Source organism: Acartia tonsa, chromosome 5 (genome assembly GCF_053477335.1).
Source record: "Acartia tonsa isolate MP-2025a chromosome 5, ASM5347733v1, whole genome shotgun sequence".
Classification (NCBI taxonomy): domain Eukaryota; kingdom Metazoa; phylum Arthropoda; class Copepoda; order Calanoida; family Acartiidae; genus Acartia; species Acartia tonsa.
The window spans coordinates 21,863,290-21,887,678 of NC_137264.1; the positions used below are offsets into that span (position 1 = coordinate 21,863,290).

The 24,389-nt window shown below is 31.8% G+C and overlaps 3 protein-coding genes and 1 long non-coding RNA gene across 8 annotated transcripts; 3 read left to right on the forward strand and 1 right to left on the reverse strand.

The window, feature by feature from the left end:
- The first annotated feature begins 287 nt into the window (after positions 1-287).
- On the forward strand, positions 288-7,040 carry LOC145319035 (uncharacterized). Of its 2 annotated transcripts, XM_080160858.1 has the most exons (6): positions 289-1,214; positions 1,676-1,783; positions 1,965-2,768; positions 3,281-3,444; positions 3,768-4,039; positions 6,624-7,040. In XM_080160858.1, the coding sequence occupies exons 2-6, from the start codon at positions 1,686-1,688 to the stop codon at positions 6,684-6,686; spliced, it is 1,401 nt and encodes a 466-aa protein (XP_080016984.1). In that variant the 5' UTR covers positions 289-1,214; positions 1,676-1,685; the 3' UTR covers positions 6,687-7,040. The 2 variants fall into 2 exon arrangements, with proteins under 2 accessions (XP_080016985.1, XP_080016984.1); XM_080160859.1 differs by lacking the exon at positions 3,768-4,039 and having other exon boundaries at positions 288-1,214.
- On the reverse strand, positions 4,126-6,305 carry LOC145320276 (uncharacterized). The gene is made up of 6 exons (XR_013880142.1): positions 5,503-6,305; positions 5,330-5,415; positions 5,184-5,241; positions 5,041-5,100; positions 4,843-4,906; positions 4,126-4,690 (listed from the first exon to the last, which is right to left on the reverse strand). It is a non-coding gene; the product is annotated as an uncharacterized LOC145320276 (long non-coding RNA).
- On the forward strand, positions 7,016-14,718 carry LOC145319034 (uncharacterized). Of its 4 annotated transcripts, none has more exons than XR_013879661.1 (11): positions 7,016-7,146; positions 7,689-7,809; positions 8,013-8,162; positions 10,167-10,265; positions 10,528-10,767; positions 11,293-11,474; positions 11,762-11,982; positions 12,699-12,907; positions 13,728-13,847; positions 14,120-14,282; positions 14,498-14,718. XR_013879661.1 is itself a non-coding variant. In XM_080160856.1 (11 exons), exons 1-10 carry the CDS (start codon positions 7,049-7,051, stop codon positions 14,189-14,191), a joined length of 1,512 nt encoding a protein of 503 aa, XP_080016982.1. In that variant the 5' UTR covers positions 7,016-7,048; the 3' UTR covers positions 14,192-14,223; positions 14,532-14,718. The 4 variants fall into 4 exon arrangements, 2 of the variants coding, with proteins under 2 accessions (XP_080016982.1, XP_080016983.1); XR_013879663.1 differs by having other exon boundaries at positions 14,532-14,718; XM_080160856.1 differs by having other exon boundaries at positions 14,120-14,223; positions 14,532-14,718.
- A 23-nt stretch (positions 14,719-14,741) lies between these two features.
- LOC145319031 (uncharacterized) lies at positions 14,742-24,360 on the forward strand. The gene is made up of 14 exons (XM_080160852.1): positions 14,742-15,276; positions 15,591-15,720; positions 16,291-16,436; positions 17,093-17,219; positions 17,494-17,732; positions 18,444-18,629; positions 18,900-18,966; positions 19,441-19,504; positions 20,230-20,360; positions 20,708-20,796; positions 22,404-22,446; positions 22,788-22,871; positions 23,707-23,803; positions 24,135-24,360. The coding sequence occupies exons 1-14, from the start codon at positions 14,742-14,744 to the stop codon at positions 24,261-24,263; spliced, it is 2,067 nt and encodes a 688-aa protein (XP_080016978.1). The 3' UTR covers positions 24,264-24,360.
- Positions 24,361-24,389: the final 29 nt, after the last annotated feature.

The window sequence follows — 24,389 nt, forward strand, 5'->3', positions numbered from 1 at the left end:
TATTAAAAGGGGGGGGGGGATACTTTAACATTGTAAAGTGTTTAATAAAGTAGACTTCATATCTATTAAAAACTTTAGGTATTTAAATTAAAATAAGAGGTACCATGATAAGCATTTGTTGAAAGAAAAGGGGGGGGGGGGTGGTGACACGTTACACGACATACCAGCAATTTTATTTTGGGTGCTACTCCCTTAGTTTTAGAGATAATAGGGTAAAATCTTTTTGGTTGTGTCAATTACCCGAAGTTTTGGTATCTTTTACTTAAACATTAATTTAAAGTTTTTTATTTATTTATTAAAAAATAGTATTCATTTATTAAGGAGCAACAAGTTTCAAGCCAAACGGCAGAAACTCTAGATACAAACGCAACTGCGAAGATTAAAAGCACAGCTGTTAATGCATTGGTTACAGACACAGCTGTCAATACTGAGAATACAGTCACTACTCCTAATACCAAAATTACGGTCACAGCTGCAAAAACAGAGATTGTGGTCACAGCCTCAAACACAGAGATTACTATGGCAGCTGCCAACAAAAGTGATGCAAACAAATCTGCCAACTCTGCAGTCACCGAATCCGCTGTAAGAATCAAAACCTGTCCCGAAGCCGTTGTCAAAGAAGCACCCAAGGAACCTTCCAAAGACCTTGTGAAGTTTTTGAAATATGCCAATCTCCATAGAGTCAGAGGGTCTGGATTTGTAAAGCTTTTTGATGAAGTTAAGAAACTGGTAGATGAACCCAACAAATCTGTCAGAATAATCTTCAGAGAATGATGAACATGACAACCAGTGTTGCAGTAATAAGTCATTATTAAAATAATTTGGCTGAATCTCTCTGTTCTAACAGTGAACATTGGTGGACAATGTTTGTATAGTATTTTACCCATTTTTCAATACTGTTCTTTTTGTCCATCAAAATTACATTCTTCTATTTTTATACTTTTATATGTATTATTTTGACAGTTTTTGAAAATTAAACGGTGGTATTTATTTTTTTCATATTATTTAGTACAGTTATAAACATGAACTCTGATAATAATTTTCTTTATTTGAATTTTAAACATGTCTAGGTACGTTGATTCGACTAAGATAACTTTTTTCTGTTCTATTACTGCATTTTTGTTGTTATTTTGTATTCTACTGTAAATTTTTTTCAGAAAAAATCTTTAAAATGTTGTTTAATTTTTGAATTTTAGTTTCAGCTGAAAATAAAGGTATGTTTTGAAATCATCGTTCAGATAAAATGGAAATGAAATTCTTTTAATAAAATAGCAGTTTTTTTTGGTTTTGTAGATTGACCACTCAGAATGTTAGCCATTAGAAAATAAATTTTTGGTTTATAAAAAGTATTATTTTCTATTTATTCCTATTAAATTAAAAACATCTAGAGTTTACTTAAAAACTAAGAGGTAAATATAAAAGCTACCTATAAGTTTATAGAAATATATAACAATATGTAAATGGCTGTTTTAGATTAAAAAGTAAGATTTAATACCTATATTATATTTTATTATCAAAAAGGCATCGTAAAACATTTTTTTGGAAGCTACATCAGAATTTTATTTTTTCTATTATGTTTCTATTTTTTCTTTTTCTATATAAGAGTTTTTAACAATGATCACTAAGATATAATAATGATAACCCTTCCTTTTTATAACCATATTATTTTTTTTAGTTTGTGTAAAATGGCGCTACTAGAAAGTTTGCCTGATTTGGCTTGGCTGAAACTTCTAGAATATCTACCTTACAAGGATAAGATTGTATTAAGAAAATCATCAAAAAGGTAAACTTAAGTTCTGTAGGTAGCATTTATAGCACAAATAAATGTTCATTATCTTATTTATAAATTTCATTTCATTTTATTCTTTTTGATAAACTTTTTTTATAACTGTTAATGCGAGGTGCCTTATTGTATCCAATTAAAAATGTTTGTTTTTTTGTATGACAAGATATTATTTATTTAGATTGTATTTAAGAGTTACAAACTTAGATATCAAATTCAAAGTATGGGCATTCAACCCTGTAAAAGTAATGGCAACAATTAAAGGAAAGGATAAAACCTTAATACCTGAATTTATTAAAGACTCCACCAAACCATTCCATCTTTATCTGAATGACGTGGATAGAAAAGATGTAGCTAAAGTTATCAAGTTTATAAAAACTTACATTAACCGAGTAGAGGGTGTCAAGATAACTCTCACTGAAAAAGATGATTATTTGTTGACAAAGTTAGCTGCAATGAAACCTATGTGGGTAAATCTAAATTCATTTATTGTTCATTCAAAAAGTTATGAGAATACAAATCTTGAAATATTCCCAATGCTTTTTCACTGCCAAAATACTTTGCAAGAACTAGACTTTGCATATGTTGTTATAAAATTTAAGAAAGGCTTAATGTTCTCATGTCTTAAAAGTCTTACTGTTAATTATTGTGAAAATATAGTAGAATTAATTAGATCAACAAGCCCACAATTAGAGAAATTGCATATTACTCAATTTTCTAATATATCAATCACAGGCAATTTCTCAAAGTTAAAAGAATTCAAATCCTGTGGTCCAAAGTTGGAATGGGAAAATATTAAAGAAATACTTTCTAATTGCGAAAAAACTATTCAAGTATTAGATGTCAGCAGTTGCATTCAAAGCCATCAAATAGAAAATTTGCAACAGTTGAAGTTTAAGAAACTTAGAAAGATCAAGCTGACAGATTTTAATGAAGTTTATTCAAATAAAATTGTGAAATTAATGGCAGATTGTGCCCCAACTCTTCAGGAAATTGCAGTTGAATTTACCCTTTATATTTAATAAGCAAAGCTACTCCTTCAGCTTATTTTGTTTGTCTGCTTGTTAGCAACTTAACTTAACGTTAATTTAGAATAGATATTAAAACACTCATGTGAAATGTATGTATCAACACAACTGTAAACCTTTAACACAGAGATAGTTCATTTGTTTTTCTTATGTTCTGCAGTTTTTTTATGTGTTGAAAATTTCAACCTTCAAATTTCAACTGATAATCAATTGTATCTTATTATTTAAAGTAGTAAGGTTTTTTTTATATTTGCCCATGAGATCTCATTAACCAACAAACCGTTTTAGTTCTTCGTTTATATTTAGTTTCACATTGGTCCCTGCCACCTGGATGGTTTAAGCTATTTTTGAATTAAGTCTATGGAAGGTTTTATGCTTGTTTTACTACTACCTGGATTCAGAGCCCCTAGATGCTAGGAGTGCAACCGCTTGTTTACTTTTTACAATTCAACAGCTATACTGGTACCTATCAGATTTTAAGTCTGAAGAATTTCTCCATGGATTATAGTAAACTTTCCACCAATATTTGGCAAATAACAGAAATGGATCTGTGTATAAATGAACTATCAATTATCAAATCACTTCACCATTTTCTCAACAAATGTCCTCACCTTCAAACTTTAACATTATTTGGTAAGACTTATCTAAATGATCTATTTAAAAGTATAATTTATTTATTTATATATTTATGTTAAGTAAGTATCACTTGAGTATTTTATCTTGAAGCTTAGTGAAAATTGAACAAACGACTTCCTCCATGTATATTGAACTTGTAGCTAATGCAGTTAGCTACAAGCCTGCGGGGGTCTCCTTGCGGGGAGCTCTAACCCTTGCCTAACCTAACCTTTTCAAATCAGCATCCGAATTCATTATATTTTTTAATAAGTTTGTTTGTGGATCACTAGGTTGGAGGAAATCTTGCTTTTTGATTTTGCATGTGTTCATTCTGTATTTAGGTTTCTTGATGGATCCTTTTAGTAAAACCACAATAGAACCCATTGAAAACATTCCACTCAAGACCCTGATATTTTGGAATTGCCCATTTCCGTTTGTTCAATCAATATTGCAATCATTCCATAAAACTTTAAAGAAGCTTGAATTAGACCTTCCAGAGGATACGTTGGAACTCTTACAAAGACTTGACTTTCCTGTGCTCGAATCTGTCCTTATCAGGGAAGATCATTTTCTAATAGAAGATATCTGCAAGACTTTCTTTAAGGACAGAAAGGTAAATTGACAATTTATTAACCACTGTGTTCTTATATGGGGGGGGGGGGGGGGCGGCTTAGATATAAATGTATTCAGGGTCAGGGAGTAAGGGAGGGGACAATGGGCAATTAATTCAATTTAAGAGTTTTTGAAGAAAGGCCATGAAAACCAGAATAATCCCGAAAATATAGTGGAAATTGTAAAGTGATTGTTTATTAAATCTAGAAAACCATAAACTAAGAAAAAAGTTCCAAGAAAAAAAGCAATCATTTGAAAAAAAGATTACCAGTATTACAGACTGACATAACCATTCTGTAATTAATTACTAGAAATATCTCCCTGGATCTCTTCAGATGACAGGGAAAGAGAAAAGAGATTTGGGGGCAAGTGATGTGAACACGGAAAAAAGGGGCAGGCAGGCGTGTAGCTGGATGGGCAAGTATATGACCCGCACGCCTTCCTGCCCCTTTTTATCCTGTTTATTTCCCCACCTCCCTTCTCCATTTCCCTTTCTCGTCTTGTGCAACCTGGGAATTTGTAGGAGGGTTGCATCCGCCCTGCTTCAGCAGGCAGCTCCGATGGACAAGGAACAGGCATGGTTAACATAGTCTGTGGACAGCATTTTAACTTTGAAATAGAAGAAGAACATCTCAGCTATGCTTTCACAAAACTAAAAAAGAATTTATATTTTGTAAAAGGATAATATAAAAATAAAATATAAAATTTTAAAAGAATAGATGATAAAATAAATTTCTAAAGTATTACACTATGGAATAAACTTGGAGCTTAAAACATAAAATACATATACAATAATAAATTTACCTCTGGGGGTATATTAAGTTGCCTGGGTTGGTAATTTTACTCAAACACACTGCGCTCGTAATGACTAAAAAGGAAAAGAGCATGCAGTTATTAAAAAAAAAGAATTTTAAAAAATTAAATATTTTTTTCTTTTTTATTTTATTAAAATTTAACTATCTCTGGGTATTTGAATTTGAATTTTTCTTATTAAATATTTACCAGAGAAGGGTAAGAAGGCTGCTATGCCAACAAAAATATCAGGTACAGCACAACAAACATCTAAATTGAATAATATGTTTAGGCTAAGATTTTAAGGATATAAAATTAATGATAAAAAAAATACATTTTTATTTGATTATTACCTAATAGGTACACAGTTAACAATTATTTGACCAGCTTTTCAGGTACACAGCTTGTAGTCTAAATATTGATTTCATTTTAAGGACACAGTAACAAATTATTAAAAAGTTTATAAATGTTCTTTTAGGTAGGCTCTATAGGTAGTTACCTTGATTCTTATGCAACCAAGCACTTCTTGCAATAAGATAGATTAATTTAATGCAGCTACACAATCTTTCATATGGCAGTCACATTCTAAATTAATAACAAAATTTGATAATTGTTCAATTGAATTAAAAATTAAGGAAATTTTGTATTACAATTTTATATAAGAAAGCTTACTTTTCATTTTTCTCCTTGGTCTTGAGCCAGCTATGGAACATGAGGTGGCTACACGGAGTTAAAAATTGAATTATCTTTCTGAAATGGTTTGATAAGTTTCAAAATTTTGCTTAGTATTTTTTGTAATTTAACAGAAAGAAAGAAAATATATTAAATAAATTTACTATAACATCTTCATGGTACAGGCAGAGGTACAGGTACAGATGAATAGTTGACCAGGAGGGGTGCTCGTTTTCTTTCCTTAACATTGAAACGTTTAGGTTTGTGGCTTAGCCAGCACACGTCTACTTTTAAAAAGGAGGTGGGGATGAAGGGAGTGAAATATAGTATGGGAGGGGGGCCGTGTATTTATATTTGAACTACTCTCTGTCTGTGCAAAACTATATATATTCAAAACTAACATAGCGAGTAACGGCATTTCTTGCGCAAGTCTCCAAACTCAGTCAGAAACTGCTAAATTCTTGCACATTCCCTTTAAGCCAGTCCCCAAAGTCTGAGACTCCTAAAGATTGAATATTCGATCCATTGTCCCCTCCCTTACTTCCTGATCCAGGGTACAGTCGTTTTACAAAATGATTTTTCATGGAGGTGTAAGCTCTAAGGCAAAAGGGGGGATACTAAATTATTATTACCAAAATCATTAGGTAGGTTCTCTTTGTTTTTTTTCTTCGAAATTCGCTAAATCTGCTTTTGTTGTGGTATGTTACGTAAACGAATTTACCGTATGGCTTTGAAACCGTTTAATATCCGCTGGATTAGAAAGCAAGTTCTAAGCCATACTGAAAAATCATGTATCGTATTGTATATCCAGTTTTCTACTAATATAAAAATGTACAATCATAATATTAAAACCAATTTAGTTAACCCGTGCCTTTCAGGGTTAACAAAACTGGTTTTATATCATATATATTTAAACATTTTTTATATCCATGGAAAGCTTTTTATACAACGATGCATATAAATAACTATTAACAAAATAATAATTTTCAACATATTGGTAAGAATTGTCCCTTTTCTGAAATTATTATTGATAGAAATTATTAATAATTTGCAGTATCTTAAAGATGGAATTTTACCTTTATTTTAACAGATTTGCAGCTAATAGAAATGATTTTGTTTAGACTGTTGTTGTCCGGAAATCTTGGCCAATCATAATTCACAGAGGATATTCAGAAACAGAATAACAAATTCAATTAATCATATTAATAATTGGAGACATTTTTGCGCGGATTTTTCATAAAAGTTTTTGTTCTAAAACTTTAAAACAGGAGTAGAACTCTGATATTTGGCTTGGCAAATGCTTTAAACTGTTTTTAACCTATTTTTGAATGGGGGGTCAAAAATATACTAGGACACCTATAGAATCAAACTGCAGAGCCCAAATTTGAATTAAGTCCCCAATAAACTTTTTTTTTATAATAAACTATGCTTTTGAAAAGTCTTGTGATATGTGGATTTAAATAGTTAATTATAAGGTAATTTGTCTATTCAGCTTTTGTATTACAACCAGTCTAATAACTTTATAACAACTTCAGAAAGATGTAAAATGGAGACCCTTGATAATTTGCCACTACTTCCCCTGCGACAACTTCTTGTGTATTTAACCCACGATGATAAACGCAACTTGAGACTTGTTTCTAAAAGGTAAACTAGTTAATGTTAATGTTTCGGTTATAGTCCCTTTCATGACATTTCCTCTTAAGGGGCATTTCGTCGTATTTTTAAAGTAGCTTTTGATAGGTTAAGTTAGGTGATTGCCCCTCAGGGTTAAAGCCCTCCGCAGGGGCTAGAAATAGGAGAAATACGACGAAACGTTCCTTAAAAGTCGATGTCACGAAGGGGACTATACCCAAAGTTTATTTTTGTTCAACGATAGAAAATTTTTAATAATGTGAAGGTTTATTTAAATTTTCTAAATGGGGGGGGGGGAAGGGGTGTGACACATATTGAAACTAAAAGTTAAAGGAACTCAACTAAAAAAAGAGTTGAAGCATTGAAATTTGGCTTGGCAGTTCCATTAATGAGGTACACTGGGAAGTAACGGCGGTGGAATTTCTGTACTTGCCGACAACAACTGTTTTACACTGAAATTGTTTTTGCCTCATCAAGCCAGATTAGATTTTTAAATTCCTCTTTTTTCATTATTCTTGTCGATGTAATAATATTTTTATTTATAAAATATTTAGATTGTACTACTTGATAACAGACAATGATTCAAGCTTTAAATTGTGGACATTCAATCCTGCCATTAAAGGCTCCTCCTTGCCATATTTTGTACAGAAATCTGATAAAGATTTTTCCATACAGGTAAACTTTATTTGATTTATATAACAGTTTTAAAATAAATTTTAATATAAATTAACTGTGATATTTATGTTCATTCATATTTCATCTTGAAAACAAAGACTAGGTATTAAGAATTCACTTGTTGAAAAGGTTGAAAAGTGTGACCATTCTTGCTATAATATGCTTAGTGCAAAATAATTTTTCAACCATATTATAACATTCAGGTAAAAGACGAGAACTTTGAAACGGGTATGAAAGATCTTGTTCAGTTTATCAGTGAGCCTGAAAAAGCTGGCAGGATTATTGAGTTTAGTATCAAGCTGACAACTAGCAGTACTGATGGACCTATCACAGAGCTTATGCTTAGTCTTAAGGCAAGGAAGTGAACTTCAGGTTTATATCAGACTAGAAAAGTGGAACATAAAGAGCTTTGAACAAAGTGCCGATTGAGTATTGGTAATTCCGCCTATTTTAACATAAATTGAAAATAAGGGGAGGGGTTTATTTTTTTCCTATGTCTAGCTCCTGCGAGGGTCCCTAACCCCGCGGGGATTATACCTAATTATCAAACACAATGAGCTTTCACAAAAAGTGCCAGTTGGGTATTGGTAACTTCTCATGTTTTGAAATAATTGAAAATAAGGGGAAAATAGGGGTTTTCCCAATCGCCATAGGGTAATTGCGGTAGGGGGGGTCAATTCCGGTCACCCCTACCACCTTTTTAAAAACCGTTTTTTAACGATGTTCTAAACGTTTGCGAGAGATCTTCAGAAAAGCAAAGTTGTAGTTTATTGCCTATACTTTCATTAGTTACTTCAGCAAATTTTTGTCAAAAATGCACCAAAAAATTAGAAGAAAAAAATTCAAAATAGGCCGTGTTAAACCTAAAATTGTGAAAAAAGGTCACACAATAGCGACCTGAGGGTTTTTGTAAATGAAAACTATGGCCTTCAGTTATCGTTTGCAATTGGAGGCGTTGTTCCAACTTGATTTTTTCATAATTTTTTTTTCTTTTTCATTTAAAAAAAGTGTGGATATTCCGGTCACCCAAAATTTTTTTTACAACTGTATGTTTTACTGTATAATACCCTAATGTTTTATTTAGGTGATCTGGAAGCATAAACAACCTAAATGCATGACCTAAGCTTTAATTATTGCCTTGCCTGTTGTTTGATGTACATTACTAGTCATTTTACTGCTTGTATTATATCATATTTTGTTGCCTAAGCTTTTCAATTTGTAAAGACATTTAAAAATTTTCAGACACATTTTTATAGTAATGGGAAGAGTATATCACCCAAAGAAACGCCTTAAATATTTGCCTGAAGATGTATCAGCTGCATTGGCTCATGTAAGAAGGGGTATGTCTGTTAGAAAGGCCGCTAGTAGATTTAAAATTCCGTATGAAACCCTTGCATCTTTTTCGTATAGGTGTTTGCGATTTTTGCGCGGTTTGGATTTTTATGTCAAATCGGCTAGGATTAAGCTAGAATGGTGTTTAAGGTGTCTATAGAAAGCTCTTTGCATGTCCTAACAAAAACTTCCCAGGATATGGGTTCTATCTCCAAGATTTAGAGTACATATTCCTGTTACATAAAATGTGTTGAAATATTAGAGTTAGACCCCATATCATTTCGAGTTTATTGTCAGGCATGTAATTCTGCATCTTTAGACTCTTTAACCACCCTTGTAGGTCAATCCTAGCCAATTTGAGACAAGAAAAAATGTATCAAAAACTGCTGTCGAAACTAGCAGGATTTTTAAATAAAAAATTTTTGGAGAAAAAATCACTTTTTTCAAGAAATTCCAAGACCTGCGAATCAGAAATTGCCTCTAATTTATGTATAAAGCTTAAAAAAACATAATCATATAATAAAAAGTATGATTTTAAAAAAAAGTTTGCATGAAAAAAAATGATGTTTTTTTTGCGATTCGACCGACTTTTTTTAATGGGGAAAAAGTGGTCAAAAAATTGTCCGATCTGCATGTGACTAGTACCGTTAGAAAGCTAATGACCTCAGCTTTCTACTCATAGTTTAAAATGTTGAAAAAAAATAATTTAGGGGGTGTACCACCCCCCCAAAGTCAAGTTACCGGAATTACCCCACGCGGAGGGTAATTCCGGCATAGGCCACCCGCCGCCCTTTAGACCAATTTTTAACCGACTTCTAGTTGCGAGATCTTAATGGGAACAAGACAGGCTTCTTCCTTATTGCCATATCATTCATTTGCAATAAAAAAAAACGGAAAAAGTTTTTGGGAAGTATGTTTTTTTTAGGTTGAAGCAAAAAAGTGACCGGAATAACCCCACGGTACCCTACGTAATTTATTACTGCTGAAATTCTGTTTTTGTTCACGTCCTAAAACTACAATACTAGGAAATAAAACCAAAATGGACCAGGCTGAAACAATTCAAGATAGAAAATAAATTCTGTCTTGTGTTTCTAGATATGCCCAATGTTTTTCAACATTGTCAGGTTTGTAATATTTTCAAAGTTGTTGGATCCCCGTGAGGTGATTGGATTGAATTCTGAACATAAACTTTATGACAAGGGTCGTATGTCATAAAATATGGCACTCTTTCAATGACCACGACTTTCTTGTTTTAATTAGCACAGATCCAAGATTAACAAATTAAATGGGATATCTAGCATTTTTTTATCAATGATCAAACATTTAGTTATTTTTATATTGCTGCGCTGCTGAGCGACATAACTGTCCTTGTTATTGTTGTTTTAGGACTCACTGGAGTGTTTAGAGCTTGAAAGTGTGGCTTTTACCCTGAGTGACAATCTAAACTTTCCCAACCTCTCTTCACTCAATTTGGATAGTTGTGAGGGTAACAAATCCAAAGAGCTTATCCGCCGTGTCAGCACACAGCTGCAATATTTGCATTTAGAAAATTATTTACAAGATTTTGGCCTTAATCTGGACTTGGCGGAAGTTTTTAAATCAGATGAAAATGCGTTTAGTAAACTTAAGGAATAGTTGCTGATATTTTTTTATTTCAAAGATTGAATATTTTTTCATGTTTTATACTTACCGAAGTGCAGCTAAATTATTAAATCGGTTCCTAAGAATGTAAAAACACTCAGATTTTTCAGTTTAGAAATAACACTCAAACAGATACAATTATTTAGCTTCAAAATCTTTTTTATAAAGGAGGTTCAGCACAAGATTCATTTTTTCTCCCAGCAGCAAAATGATTCATTCATTTTTCAAGAATGGAAAAATATTTTAAGTTCTCTTTATTTTATCCATTTTTTCCAACTTTCCCACATATTTTTCTATTTTTTTTCCCAAGGAGGGGAAAAAATGGAAAATGTGTTATCCGTTCCCCCCCCCCCCCCCTCTTTTAGCAGGGGATTCCTTGCAGAGTATACAACCCTGAAAAAACCTTACATTTACTAATTAAACTATGAGATGATTGATACAAAAAAAAACTTTTATTTGTTGTGCTTCTTTTTGAACAAAAAGTATCCTTTTCTTTAGCAACTAAAACAAAAGGTGTTAAAGTTGAACGAAACTGAGGTAGATGTTATATCAATATTAGAAAGATGCCACAAGAAACTAACTGAATTCCACCTTACTCATTTTAATGAAGGCCTGGACTTTGCAAGCCTTAAAGAGACAATACATTTCAAAGCTCTGAGAAAAATAGAGTATGCAGAGTACAATTGTTTAAGGTAATTTTGTTCAATTCGAACCAGCCGCCTTTTTTTTATTAGCAAACTGCATCAGCTTCCCTAAAAAATACAGCTGTTAATTGACAGCTGCGACTGACTTTAAAAAATAACAACAGCTGCAGAATTGTTTCATTAGCCGCTTCTGTCTTATTAATCCAAGCCGCCTTTTTCCCTCAACATTTTGCAACAATCTATAGCTTAATAAAAGCTGTCATTTTAACAACAATTTGCAGCCGAGTCCATATAAAAATAAATATTATGTCTATTATTATTCTTTTTATATTAAGGAATGGCCGTATTGGATACCTGTTAAATCGTTGTACAGAAAAATTGCACACGCTACATTTAATTGGAGTTGCTCATGATCTAAGTGCAGTTGTACAGTTGAATATTAGAAATTTTCACTGGGAGATGATGTCAGTACCTTCTTCTCCTTATGATGAAGAATTGAAACATTTCCATTTGTTTTTAAGCAAATGCAGCAAATTAGAACGTCTGTCACTAGTAGGTAAGCGATATTGCTGTCGTGTTGATTATTTTACTGGTTTTTAAAGGGATAAGACAATTGCCAATAAGTTGATGTACATCTTCAATGATAATACACAAAATTATCCCTACTGTAGATTACAATTAGTGGTTAAAAAGTTTGGACACTAACAAAATGAACCAACCAATCAAAATTCAAGAAAAGTCCCCAGGGTTGTTAAGTCAACAAATAATAAATCACTATAATAAGAATTTGAGGATTTTAGTAATGAACAACCCAATGTCCCTTTAATTTTCTAATTGATTGCACCATGTAGAAATAATTTACAACAACAGGGAGGCAAGAAATATTTTTCAAATAAGAAACTGATGATTATCTGACAAATTCCTAGCTAAAGCTCACTAGGAATGAGAATCTAATCAGTGATTGAGGGGACATTGGGCTGTTTATTTCACTATTCCCCAATGTTTTATAATAACATTTTCTAATTCGTTTGCTTAACAACTTTTGGGGGTTGAATTTTGATTGGTAGGTTAATTTAGTTGAGTGTTTAAACGTTTGAACCACTAATTGTAATCTACACAATGGGTAGTTTTTTGTATCATCATTGGGAATGTCCATGAATTTATCGTAAACTTATCTTATCTCAACAACTCATTACCTAATTCATTTGATCTCTTAATTTTTTAATTTATACCAATTTAATCATGGTAAATTCACATATTATATATATTCAGGTTATCACAGCCCAAGGAAAGAAATAGCTAATCTAACCCTGCCAGTGTCCACACTTGAGTTAGCTGAGTGTACACTAGAGTCAGCTGTTGCAATTATAAATGCTGCAAGTGGGAGCCTGACAACACTGATAATTCATTTCTCAAGCGTCCTGCTCCATTATTGTCTCTCCTGTCCACCATTTGTTTGTCCTAATTTGGACACAATACAGGTAGAAAGCCTTTTTGTTTTCTTAAAGGGATAGTTCCAGGAAAAGCATCTATGATTATTTTGATAACTCGAATTTCATACCTAGTTATGATAATATTATGGAAACTACCCACTGTAGTGCAACAAAATCATGGAACATTTCCCTCGTATAGTAGGATAGGAAATTAATGTGATTGAGTGAGTAATTTTCAATTGTTAGTACAAAACTTTCCTTTTCAACGGTTCCTCTAATCCTGAGGTGGCCTTGATTTCTACAAAAGTGTTTTTGTTCTATGTTTATTTGAGAATTTCTGGTAAACTACAACTAATCAAAGAAAGAACATATAAGGAATAGTTCCATAAAGGGTATTTTATTTATGTCTTACTATTGCTTACTTAAAGTTAATGAAATAGATAATATCTTCAGCAACAAAAGATGATCAATTTTAAAATCATGTGTTAAAGATCCTTCCAGCAGTTATGTAAGGTATTTTTTGTTGTTGTTATACTTGGTTTCTGTTAAATAGTGCTAAATGATTGAAAACGTTGAGGTCTACCATGATCTTAACAAATAATTTCAAAAATGTAAAACAAGATACGAATATAGATTTAGAAAAGGGATGGTAAATTGCAATAACGTAAACAGCATGGTTAATATACTTTTGCATAGTATAGCACTTGATAATGTTTAGCAGTGTTATTACCTATATTTTACACATTAAACTCAACAAATCATTTTACTAAGAAAATAATCAACATCACTAATGGAAGGTTCTTAAAATCACTTGCTCTTGTTCGTGCATATTCCCATTAAAAGTAATAAGACTTTCTTTAATTATTAGGTTGTTATCAGTGAAGATATACTGTGTGATGTTGAAGGTTTAATTGAGGATGAAAGCAATGACGTCATTCCTGATTCAGATTTATATTTATTAGCTTCAAAATTTTTCTCCTTTACAAAGGTAATACTTATAATTTAGATGACAATTTTACCTTTAATATGATTTTAAAGAAATAAACACTTGATTGTTTGTCCATCTAAACTAAAGATCCCTTCAATTGTTGTCCCTATTGTTTTAAGAATTGGTTGGGAAAAAACATAACCTGAAATATATCTCCTTACAATGTTATTGATTATTAAATTTTACAAGTGGCAAATCATTAAGAATTATTAAGAACAAAATTAAGTTTGAATGTACAATAAAATATAAACACAATGTGTTTTTGTTTTCAGTATGAAATTATACGAGAGTTCAAGACAAATGTGAAGATTAGAAAAGTTTATTCAAATTTACAATACAGTTAAATGATTTGTTTTGTGTGACATTTATTTAATGGGTATTTATTAAAGGGCATTTAAAATAAGTTTTAGTAATTCAGTTGAAAGAATTTTAAGAGTATAGTCCCTTTTGTGGCAACGCTTCTTAAGGGGCGTTTCTTCGTTTTTTTCACAGTAGCTTTTCTCCTATTTCTAGCCCCTGCGGGGGGGTGGGATCTTACCATGTGGGGCCAATTGCCTAACCCAATAGAACCTAACCTAACATAACATAACCTATCAAAAGTCATTTTAAAAATACGACAAATCGCCCCTTAGGGGGCGTTGCTACGAAAGGGACTATTCCCAATTTTAATGTTATACCATGAAGATTAAAAACATCAAGATTAAGAAATACCTATAGATTGTGTTTTTTCCTTTGCTCAAAAAACTAGTACTAAAAATTTTTATTTTTCTCTTAAACTAGTCTACGAATTGTCATGGAGCTACAAGTTATTTCCTTAAAGCTTAAGATTGAATTTATTACATTTTATTTTTTCATATTAAAATGAATTAGATTGGAAGATTGAGTTGTTGAGCAATGACTTCCCAAATGGAGGTTCTTGCAGATCTTTTTGATGCTGTAGAAAGTAATATGGACACTGTTTGCAGCTTTGCTGCTAATATTCAAGCTCCACAAGATCTATTATCAAACTTGGACAATGTCAAAAAATCAATAATCAAGTGTAAAAAATCAATAGTTTTACATTTAAATCATGGCTTACCTGTAAATATCTCAAACTTGGAAGTAAACCAACAATGTAAAATGGAATTACCAGAAAATAAAGTAAAAAGTGAAGAAAAGACTGAGCATATGGAAATTAGTGACATGCTTGAAAGCTCAGAAATATTATTTGAAATTGAAAATGAAAACAAAAGAGACAATAACCTTAGTAAGCTTATGAAAAGAAATCAAAAGTTTTTGAAAAATGAAATAAGTAATCCAGATGTCACCAAAAATTATAAGGATGAAAAAAATGTTGATATTGAGACAAAGATAGAGAGTGAACAATTTGATAATACTGATGATCATGTTGATTTGGATGATAATGTTGAAGTTTCAGAGGATGAGGAAGGTAATTATCACCAGTGCAGCTACTCTATAACTAAGGGTTGCCCATTTATTCCTTACTCAGTATAATCGAAACTATTAAAAATAACTCAGTCAGAAAGGGAGGGAACATTGCTGGTTAGATAATTTCATGATTCTTCTTTCACTCCAAAACTTTGCAGCATCAACAAAATGAAGTATCTGCAAAAGATACTTTACATGAATTATCATTGCTTAACTGTGCTTCTTTTAGCAGCATTTAAGAGAGAGTAGAAAGTTATTGTACCTAACTTTCATACTAAAATACAATTTAAATCATTTCAAAATTATGTTTTCTAGGAGATTATTCTGGTCTGACAGAGCTGTGTCGAGTTTGTGAAAGGCCAGCCCCTTCTCATAAAAATTATGGAGCTATCAGCTGCTTCTCTTGTAGAGCTTTCTTCAGAAGAAGTGGACAAAAAGATTATAGGTATTAAATCAAATGATAAAACAGTACACTAATGGTTCAAAAATTTAGAATGCGGACATATCATATTTGTAGAGTAGATGCATTACTAAATAAATATTTAGACATACCCTATAGTTCAGAAAATCTACTTAATAAAAAATCATACGTTTTTCTTTCATAGCCTGTCAGGGGTGTATATTCTACATGGGATCCCCTGCTCAGGGGGGGGGGGGGGAATAAAAAATAAGTGGTTGGAGGGGGAAAAAATGTAAAAATTAAGAAAACTGAAAACATTTTTTCCATGTCCCCCACCTCCTTGGTGAAAAAAACTTTAAAAAATGAGTGGTAGGAGGGATAAAATAAATAAAATATAGAGTTCTTTAAATATTTTTCCATTTTCCCCCTACTTTGTGAGAAAAAACTAGGGGGGGAAGAAAAATAAAAAAAATTGTAGCAGGGGAAAAAAAATAAATCTTGTGCAGAATATACACCCCTGTAGCCTGTGAAAAGTAAATCTAATTTTTGTTAACTTACATGGACGGACGGACCTATCCTAGTTAAACAGTAGCTTGCGAAATAATATTTTTTTAGATGTGTTCTAAGAACAGGGGAATGTGAGGCCAAAGGTGGTAGAATTTCATGTCAATTATGTCGTTATAATAAATGTCTTCAAGTTGGGATGAACCCTGATTTAGTCGACAAACAGAAAGCTAAGAAACAAAAAGATCCAGAAAAAGGTACTTATTGAAATTAGTAGATACGTCCCAAGTCTGAAACTGTCAGTATAGGCTAGGGAAGCGAATATTTTTTTTTTATGAATACCTAAACATGCAATAGCCTTAAACCTGTCCAAAACTACGTAGACAAAACTTTTTTTTGGAAAATTTTCACTTTTTACCTAGTTAAGCTGTCACCTAGATCTTCTTGGACAAACATAGACAGATAACATGCGACATAAGTATTTAGAAATTTACAAAAAGGCAAAAGGGAAAATTGCATGAAGTGCATTTTAGAAAACTGATTTCAAGCATAAGTTACAAGTATACCATCAAGCATAGGTATAAATTTTTGTATTACAATAAATAGCAAACAATTCGACATCACTGAATTAGTCGTCATGCTGTTTTTGTAAAAAAAATAAGCCAGCTATATAAATCACATATATCATAAGAATGCGATTTTCAAGTCTTGATATTTTTTTAATTACATGGTAGAAAATTTAGATTTTTCAAATATATGCCCTATAAATGTAGTTTAAACCATTGAAAAGGAAAAAATATGCAGTTAACTAAATTAAAGTTTAAATGCATTTCGTGCAACTACCCCTTTATATTTTTGGTAAAGATTAAAATAACCGTTTTTTATAATATTCATGACAAAACATTTGTTTAAGGTAATGCAGCTTTGACAGAAATATGTCGAGTGTGCGGAAATCCAGCCTCAAAATATCTTAATTTCGGAGTCATTTGCTGTGGTTCTTGTAGAATTTTCTTCATGAGACATTGTCATAGACAATTAAGGTAAAATTCAATAGACTAGATAGTCTACAACAATTTCCAACTTTCTACAAAGCTGTAGTTATAAATGATTGGCGTTTTCTCTTGTCATGATTCTGGAAAATAAACAAACTTTATGTTAAAACTAATTTTCAATCAGTAACCTCCCAGATTAGGAGTCTTCGCAGGGGCTAGGATTATGTGTATTTTCATCAAATATAAATATTAAGTGCAGGGGTAGTGGTCTGTGTTCTAGAAATTCAGTTTTGTTTGAAAGCGTCAGAGTTTTTTATTTTAGTTGTGTTGATGGAACTGATAATTGCCAGCCGGATCAAAATGGAAAAATAAAATGCCAATCTTGTCGAATAAAAAAATGTATTGAAAGTGGAATGTCGCCGGATTCAGTTGGGCATAAACAAAAGCATAAAGTAATAGTCAACAATAGTGTCAAGTCAAAAATTACCAGTAATGAAAATGTGAATTCTGAAATTTTAAGACAACCAGAAGAGGCATTAATCAACTATCTAAACCTAACTAAGGAAAGTATAATATTTTTGAATAATGAAAAGTCTCTTATCAAAATCATATTGCAAATAATTATAAATTATGGTATAAATTAAATTTGTTCCTGCTCTGACCGTAAGAATGTCCTGGCTCAAAACAGGCTTCACTTAAATATCATTTATAAACATTTAGGACTTTCAGTTGAAGGAAGCGCAATCATAGGGTTTGTTATGAACAATAAACATTCCCTGAAATATAAATCATAAAAATCTTCAACAATATTTTCAAAATGCAAACATATTAAAACCAATGTAATAATTTAGTTATTGATTTATATATATCCACAATTTTCCTATTCTTTAATTTATATTTTTGAAGTATTTCCAATAAATGTAGATTTTATGTAAAGGAAGCCTGCAAGAAATAAACCACTTTAACTGCTGAAAGACTGTCTTAAGTAGACCCAATAGCCCAAATTTGACGTATTTTAATATTAAAATTTCAATCATAAGTGCTGAAAAACTTTGAAAATTAACCTTTAGGTATCTAAAATGTAATTTTAGAATGCATACAACTTTTTGTTATTAAAGCTGAAGGCTTCAAATTTGGGGTATTGTGGCAGTCTTAATGCAATTAGTGGTGAATTTCATGCAGGCTGAGGCTTCTTCTATAGGTTTTATTATAAAAGTTAGGAATTGAATTGAAAAAACTTAAAATCTCAACTAAAATAAGATGCTTTGAATCAGATAAATCACAAGTTTACACATGAAGAAGTGTGGTCTGCTCTAGAAAAATGTGAATATGAATATTTTATAATTGGCAAAGAAAAAGATGATGAGATAGTGAAGCAATGTGGAATATGCTCCCACCGTGGTTCAGGAGAATTAACGGAACACATTCAGTCGCATTTCCAACTGGTTTCCTGTAAAGGTAAAAACAATTTTTTTATTAAATAAAGGAAATTGTTCAACAGTTTTTTTCAAGTATGGCTTCGAAACCGATTAACATCCGCTGGATAATAACCGGTTCTCATCATCGTATTACAGACAATTTTCCACAAATACTGAAATAAAAATCATAAAATTTATACCAGTTTTGTTTGCCCGGGCTAAGGCCCCTCGGGTCTAATAAAACTTACTCCCTGAGTTTAATGTCTTGTCTATCTTTTGATTCGAGGTAATTTGACAATACATATTTCAGATTGTCATTTGCAGCTGTTTGAATTTGAAAGAAGTTATCATCAAAAAATGACACACTTCATAAAATGCAGGATAGAATATTAAATATATTTTTGACATATCAGATTTTAGCTGTGCACAATAGGCGATATTTTTTTAGCTGCTATGGACTATTAAAGGACTGGAAAAAAGAAATAATGGAAGCTGTGTCGAAGTTTATTAGGCCGGGGTAATTTTGTATAGCATCTTTTTGGAAGGTTTCTGTGTAAGTGTCTTCTAAAAAATTGTGAATTGGAGACTTTTTACACGTTAAACTTTCAAAGAAAATGGCGATAAATACGGTTATGACTATTAAGCCACCAGTTGTTTTTTGATCTTTTGAAAAGCGTTTATCAATTTGAATTGCAGTAATAATATATTTGAATTCATATTTTCAATTGAGTTTCATAATACATGTTTATAAGAATCTGTGATAGTTAGCTTTTTAGGATGTTTCTTTATTTACTAAACACTGTGGTTTACGAGAAATTAGGCTTGAAATGATTTGATATTCCTTAAAATAACAGATTTTGCTCTGTCAGATTAAAAACAGTAGAAAATCACGAGGAAAAATGCCTTCTTCGACCGGTAAGCTAATAAAAACAAGTATGGCAAGATCCTAGTTCAAATAGGTAGAATAAGCAAACATCGAACACTTGTACCTGGTTGTCCGAGGAGTCATTGTTATAAAATCAGATGAATTGGATAATTATTCATACAAATATAGTTGTCCAAAAAGCTTAAAATTTAGAATGTTTTACATCGATGTACACAGACTTCTATAAGGATTATAAGTTGTTACGCTTTTTAGATCCTACTTAACTGTTAAAAGAATCATCATCTAAAGTTTGGAATCTGTATGTCAACTCTGACATCTCATGAACTAACAAAAAAAGAGTTAACCGTGACGCACGAAAGTACATTATAGGAAAGTTTCGCCTTTAAAAATTTAATTTATTTTAAGAAAATACTTTTTCCAAGGGTAAGGGTGTAATCTTAATTAATATAGATGTATGGAGTATCATATGCCAACTTCCAAGTGGACAACTTTTTTTTAACTACCTCTGAGATTTTTGTAATACTCTATATTTTGGGCTGTTGGTTGGTTTTTACCTTCATGTTTTCGGTACCTACATTAATAGATAGCTAGATATCTAGACATCCAGGGACTATGAAACTTTTATGAAATTTTGTTCTGCCCTTCTGTAGGTAAGAACCTTCCAACAGACCAAAATATATTACAAAATTGGAGAGTTAGTGCAGAAAAGTGATCCACTATGCAAATAATACATAATATATATTTGTACTACTAGGTGTCTGGGTTAAGTTGTAAAATCTGTGGCAAGACCAAGGATTCCCAGCAAAATTTGCGCAGGCATATGAGGCGCATTCATTTGACAGATAAACCTGAAATCTCACACCACCCTTGCCATGTTTGCGGCAGGTAAACAAATATGACAGTTGGGCTCCGAATCCGATTTATTTCCGTTTGATTAAAACCGGTTCTAATCAATACTAAAAATGATATATTATATATACCTAGTATATATTATTTGATTAACAGCCCCTCGGGTCTAACAAAAGTGGAATTAATCGTATTATTTTTACTTTACTATCCTAGGAAAACTGCAGTCTATAAAACGATTTAATAACTTAGCTAGATATATTTATACCTTTCTTTTATTTACTTCTTATATATTTGTTATGAGCTTTCTACATCTAGTTTACACTTTATACATAAAATATTTAAAGTCTTTTATTTCATTGTTTAAATACAAATATTTATTGAAGGATTTTTAAGCACCAAGAAGCAGTAAAGAATCACCATCGTAATGTTCATGCCTTTACAGCAACCTGTGATATTTGTGGCGCTAAACATAAGGAAATTAATGTTGTGCACATTTAATTCATTGATATATTCACTAGCGGCTACGCCTGTACAGACACTTGAAGGCATATATACATAGGAGCACTTAAGGAGGGGGAGGGAGTCTAGTGGCGATTTCTCTTAAAATAGTTATAAATCTCCCTAGGACCTATGAGAAAACCATATCGGAAAAGCGGTTAGCGATATTCTTTGGCACAGACAGACTTACATCCAATTACTTTTATATAGGGATATTCAATCTATTCACATTTTAGGAGACAAGGAAAATTTAATGTATGTTGTAGAAGTGATTTTCAGGTGCTTGCTTACATGTGAAGACCGGAGCACCGAAACCCCCCCCCCCCCCGCTTAGTTTTGACAAAAATAAAAAATAAGGGGGGGGGGGTAGTTTTTAACCCCCCGCTTAGTTTTGACAAAAATAAAAAATAAGGGGGGGGGTAGTTTTTACCCCCCCCCCCCCCTTAATTTTGAAGAAAATCAAAAATAAGGGGGGGGGTAGTTTTTTCACTGTACAACACGCCAGAAAGTTGAGTGAGGTAAATAAAAAAATCCAGTATACCAGAGGGGAAACCTTATTACAGGGATATTCATGTTTTGGGGCATAATTTCCTTATTTATTGACTGATTTTAGTAATTGATGTATCCCAGAACAGAAAATTAAAACCTTTTACTGGCCCCCCTCCTCCTTATTTTCTGTTCAGGGATACATCAATTACTAAAATCAGTCAATAAATAAGGAAATTATGCCCCAAAACATGAATATCCCTGTAATAAGGTTTCCCCTCTGGTATACTGGATTTTTTGATTTACCTCACTCAACTTTCTGGCGTGTTGTACAGTGAAAAAACTACCCCTCCCTTATTTTTGATTTTCTTCAAAATTAAGGGGGGGGTTAAGTCTTTGCCTTGCTGATCACTTTTCCTCCTTGCCATTTTCCAGACATTAAAAAACTACCCCCCCCCCCTTATTTTTGATTTTTGTCAAAACTAAGCTGGGGGGGGGGGGGGGGGTTTCGGTGCTCCAGTCTACCACATGTAAGCAAGTACCGATTTTCATTTTACAATATTTATCAAAAACCTCTTATATAGTAAGAGATATAAGTTTTCCGGAATTTTAATGTAGGGAGGAGATTTGAAATCTGCATCAAATTTTAAGGATTTTTTATAAAATTCGTTTTTTGTATAATTCTTTATCTAAAAGCGGAAATACAAATTAAGTTAATTAATTTTGGCATCCGTGATTGGTGGATTTAAAAAATCAGCGCTCTGATTGGATGTCGTACATCATTCAACCAATTAGAGCGCAGGTAGTTTAAAATCCACCTATCCTATTAGTCAAAATTAATTAACTTAATATGTAGTTCCGCTTTTAGATAAAGAATTATACAAAAAACGAATTTTATAAAAAATCCTTAAAATTTGATGCAGATTTCAAATCTCCTCCCTACATTAAAATTCCAGAAAACTTATATCTCTTATTATATAGCCAAAAAAGCCTAATATTATAAAAAAATTAATTAAAATTCCTAAGGTACCAAGATCACTTGCCCTTGCTCCTGAAAATTTCCTTTAAATGCACAACAAGAATTATAATATTTACAGAACAAATATCATCTTCTAAAACATAAATTTGTGGCTCATTCAGGAAAGATCATATTTAACAAAAAAATAATTCACCAAGTTTATTAAGGTATGTGCGACGTACGTAAGAAGTCATGTCATGACTTAGACCAGAAAACTTTGTAATGATTCTATTTTCATCTTAATCTTATTGATAACCCCTTTCATTTCATGACCATCTGCCTAAATAAGTTCCTCATTATTACTTCAATAATTGCATGTTAGGTTTGGATTATTATTTATATCTACTTAACTATCTTCAATTGGGAGGTTTCCTGAAATAGCTTTGTTTTATTTGCTAATTGTTATTTAAAATATTAAGAATTGGTGTGAATTTGCTTAATATGGTCAATTATCTCAATCTAGTTGACTTGAGAGAGTGCTGTGATAAATGTGGAGCAAATGTGTTTGATCTAAGCAAACACAGGAATAGTAGACATCAAAATGGGTAATTTTTATTTACTTTCTCCTATCAGAAAATAAAGGGTTGAGGAGGATTAGACACTTTTTGTAACCAAAACCTAAACCACAAAGGAATTCAACCAAAGAAAGAGTCATAGGGCTGAAATTTGGATATGATAGTTTATTTCATGAGGTACAAAGTGGAATTGGAAAAAAAAAACGGCTGTGGAACCACTCCTGCTGCCAAAAACCACATATTTAAACCGATTTTCATTTTCACTTTAGACTTGAAATATTTCAAACACCTTTTGATCTACATCACAAGTGTTTAGTACAACTGTAAGGGATTGAAGTCTCAAATGGTTCAAATTTGGCGAGAGATGGCAAAACTATTTTTTTTTTGTGGGAAACAATGATTTTTGGCGACAGCAGCAGTTACACTGCTATTTCTTCACTGTTCCACAGTTTACCTTATAAAAGCAACGTTCATGCTACATATTAGTGCTGTGACTCATTTTTGGGATGAGTTACATTGTGATTTGGTCTGGTAACAAAAAGTTGCACATCCACCTACCTCTATCATTTCTAATAATCAAAAAAACAAACATTTTTTACACCTACCTCTTTTAATCGTATTATTAATTTTTCCTCCAAAAAGTCGTAGGATGTATGTTTTGACAGTATTTATGATATTTGCGTAATTTGACAAGTATTCATGGCTTTTTTTAAAAATACAAACAATGAAAATAAATTTCCAGTAATTGAATTTGGTAAAGTAGTGGGAAGTATGTATTTAGTCTGTTAACACAAAAGGACAATAATATTTGTTTTTATTCCAAAAAGGCATCAGGTTTCTTAAAAACTAATCTCTTTTCATTTAGACAAAATGCTTGCAAGTTGTGTGAAAAAAGTTACAAATCAAGGGAATCTTTGAGGATACATGTAAAAAGAGTACATGAAAAAAGTTCAGCCTGTAAGGTATGACTTTTATTGCTAACGAATAATTTCATTGTAACCATTGCTATTACATAATATATTTTTTTTTTTATAGAGAAACGGGTATTTCTAATTATTTTTGTCTGGTTTACAAATGTGTCTAAGAAGTTAAAGAAGTTTTCGACAAAAATAAAAATCTGTTAAAAATTCTCTTAAGCGAAAAATACCTTTAAAATTGCTCAATAATCCACTTTATGCGGACTTTTATCAATTAATTCCATATATTATAGGCCATGAAAGTAAGTTAGAAATATCCCTCTCCTTTTAAATAATTTAATTTTACACATTTGTAAAGCTTACTTATTTGTTTCAGTGCGAGATATGTGGAAAACAATTTAGTACTATAGGAGTTCTTCCCAGACACATGAAAAATGTTCACAAAATTGAAGTTTCATTTAAAGAATTAAATGAAAAATTTAAAAGTCAAAATGAAAACTGCTAACACGGCATGTTTTTTTTTACTTTGCATTTGCATTGTTAAGCTGTTACTAAAATGCCATTATATTAAATTTACAAACCTCTAAATTTTTCAGATAAAACAATGCACATGATGACAATTTTTTCCAAA

Bases quoted from the DNA above. Each gene is read 5' to 3' on its own strand.
- LOC145319035 (XM_080160858.1), top strand. From the start codon at position 1,686: ATGGCGCTACTAGAAAGTTTGCCTGATTTGGCTTGGCTGAAACTTCTA. The intron at 1,784-1,964 runs GTAAACTTAAGT...TTATTTATTTAG, and splicing joins TTAAGAAAATCATCAAAAAG to ATTGTATTTAAGAGTTACAA. The intron at 3,445-3,767 runs GTAAGACTTATC...TTCTGTATTTAG, and splicing joins TCAAACTTTAACATTATTTG to GTTTCTTGATGGATCCTTTT.
- LOC145319034 (XM_080160856.1), top strand. From the start codon at position 7,049: ATGGAGACCCTTGATAATTTGCCACTACTTCCCCTGCGACAACTTCTT. The intron at 8,163-10,166 runs GCAAGGAAGTGA...CTACAATACTAG, and splicing joins AGCTTATGCTTAGTCTTAAG to GAAATAAAACCAAAATGGAC. The intron at 11,983-12,698 runs GTAAGCGATATT...ATATATATTCAG, and splicing joins AGAACGTCTGTCACTAGTAG to GTTATCACAGCCCAAGGAAA.
- LOC145319031 (XM_080160852.1), top strand. From the start codon at position 14,742: ATGACTTCCCAAATGGAGGTTCTTGCAGATCTTTTTGATGCTGTAGAA. The intron at 17,733-18,443 runs AGGAAAGTATAA...ATGCTTTGAATC, and splicing joins CAACTATCTAAACCTAACTA to AGATAAATCACAAGTTTACA. The intron at 18,630-18,899 runs GTAAAAACAATT...TACATATTTCAG, and splicing joins CCAACTGGTTTCCTGTAAAG to ATTGTCATTTGCAGCTGTTT.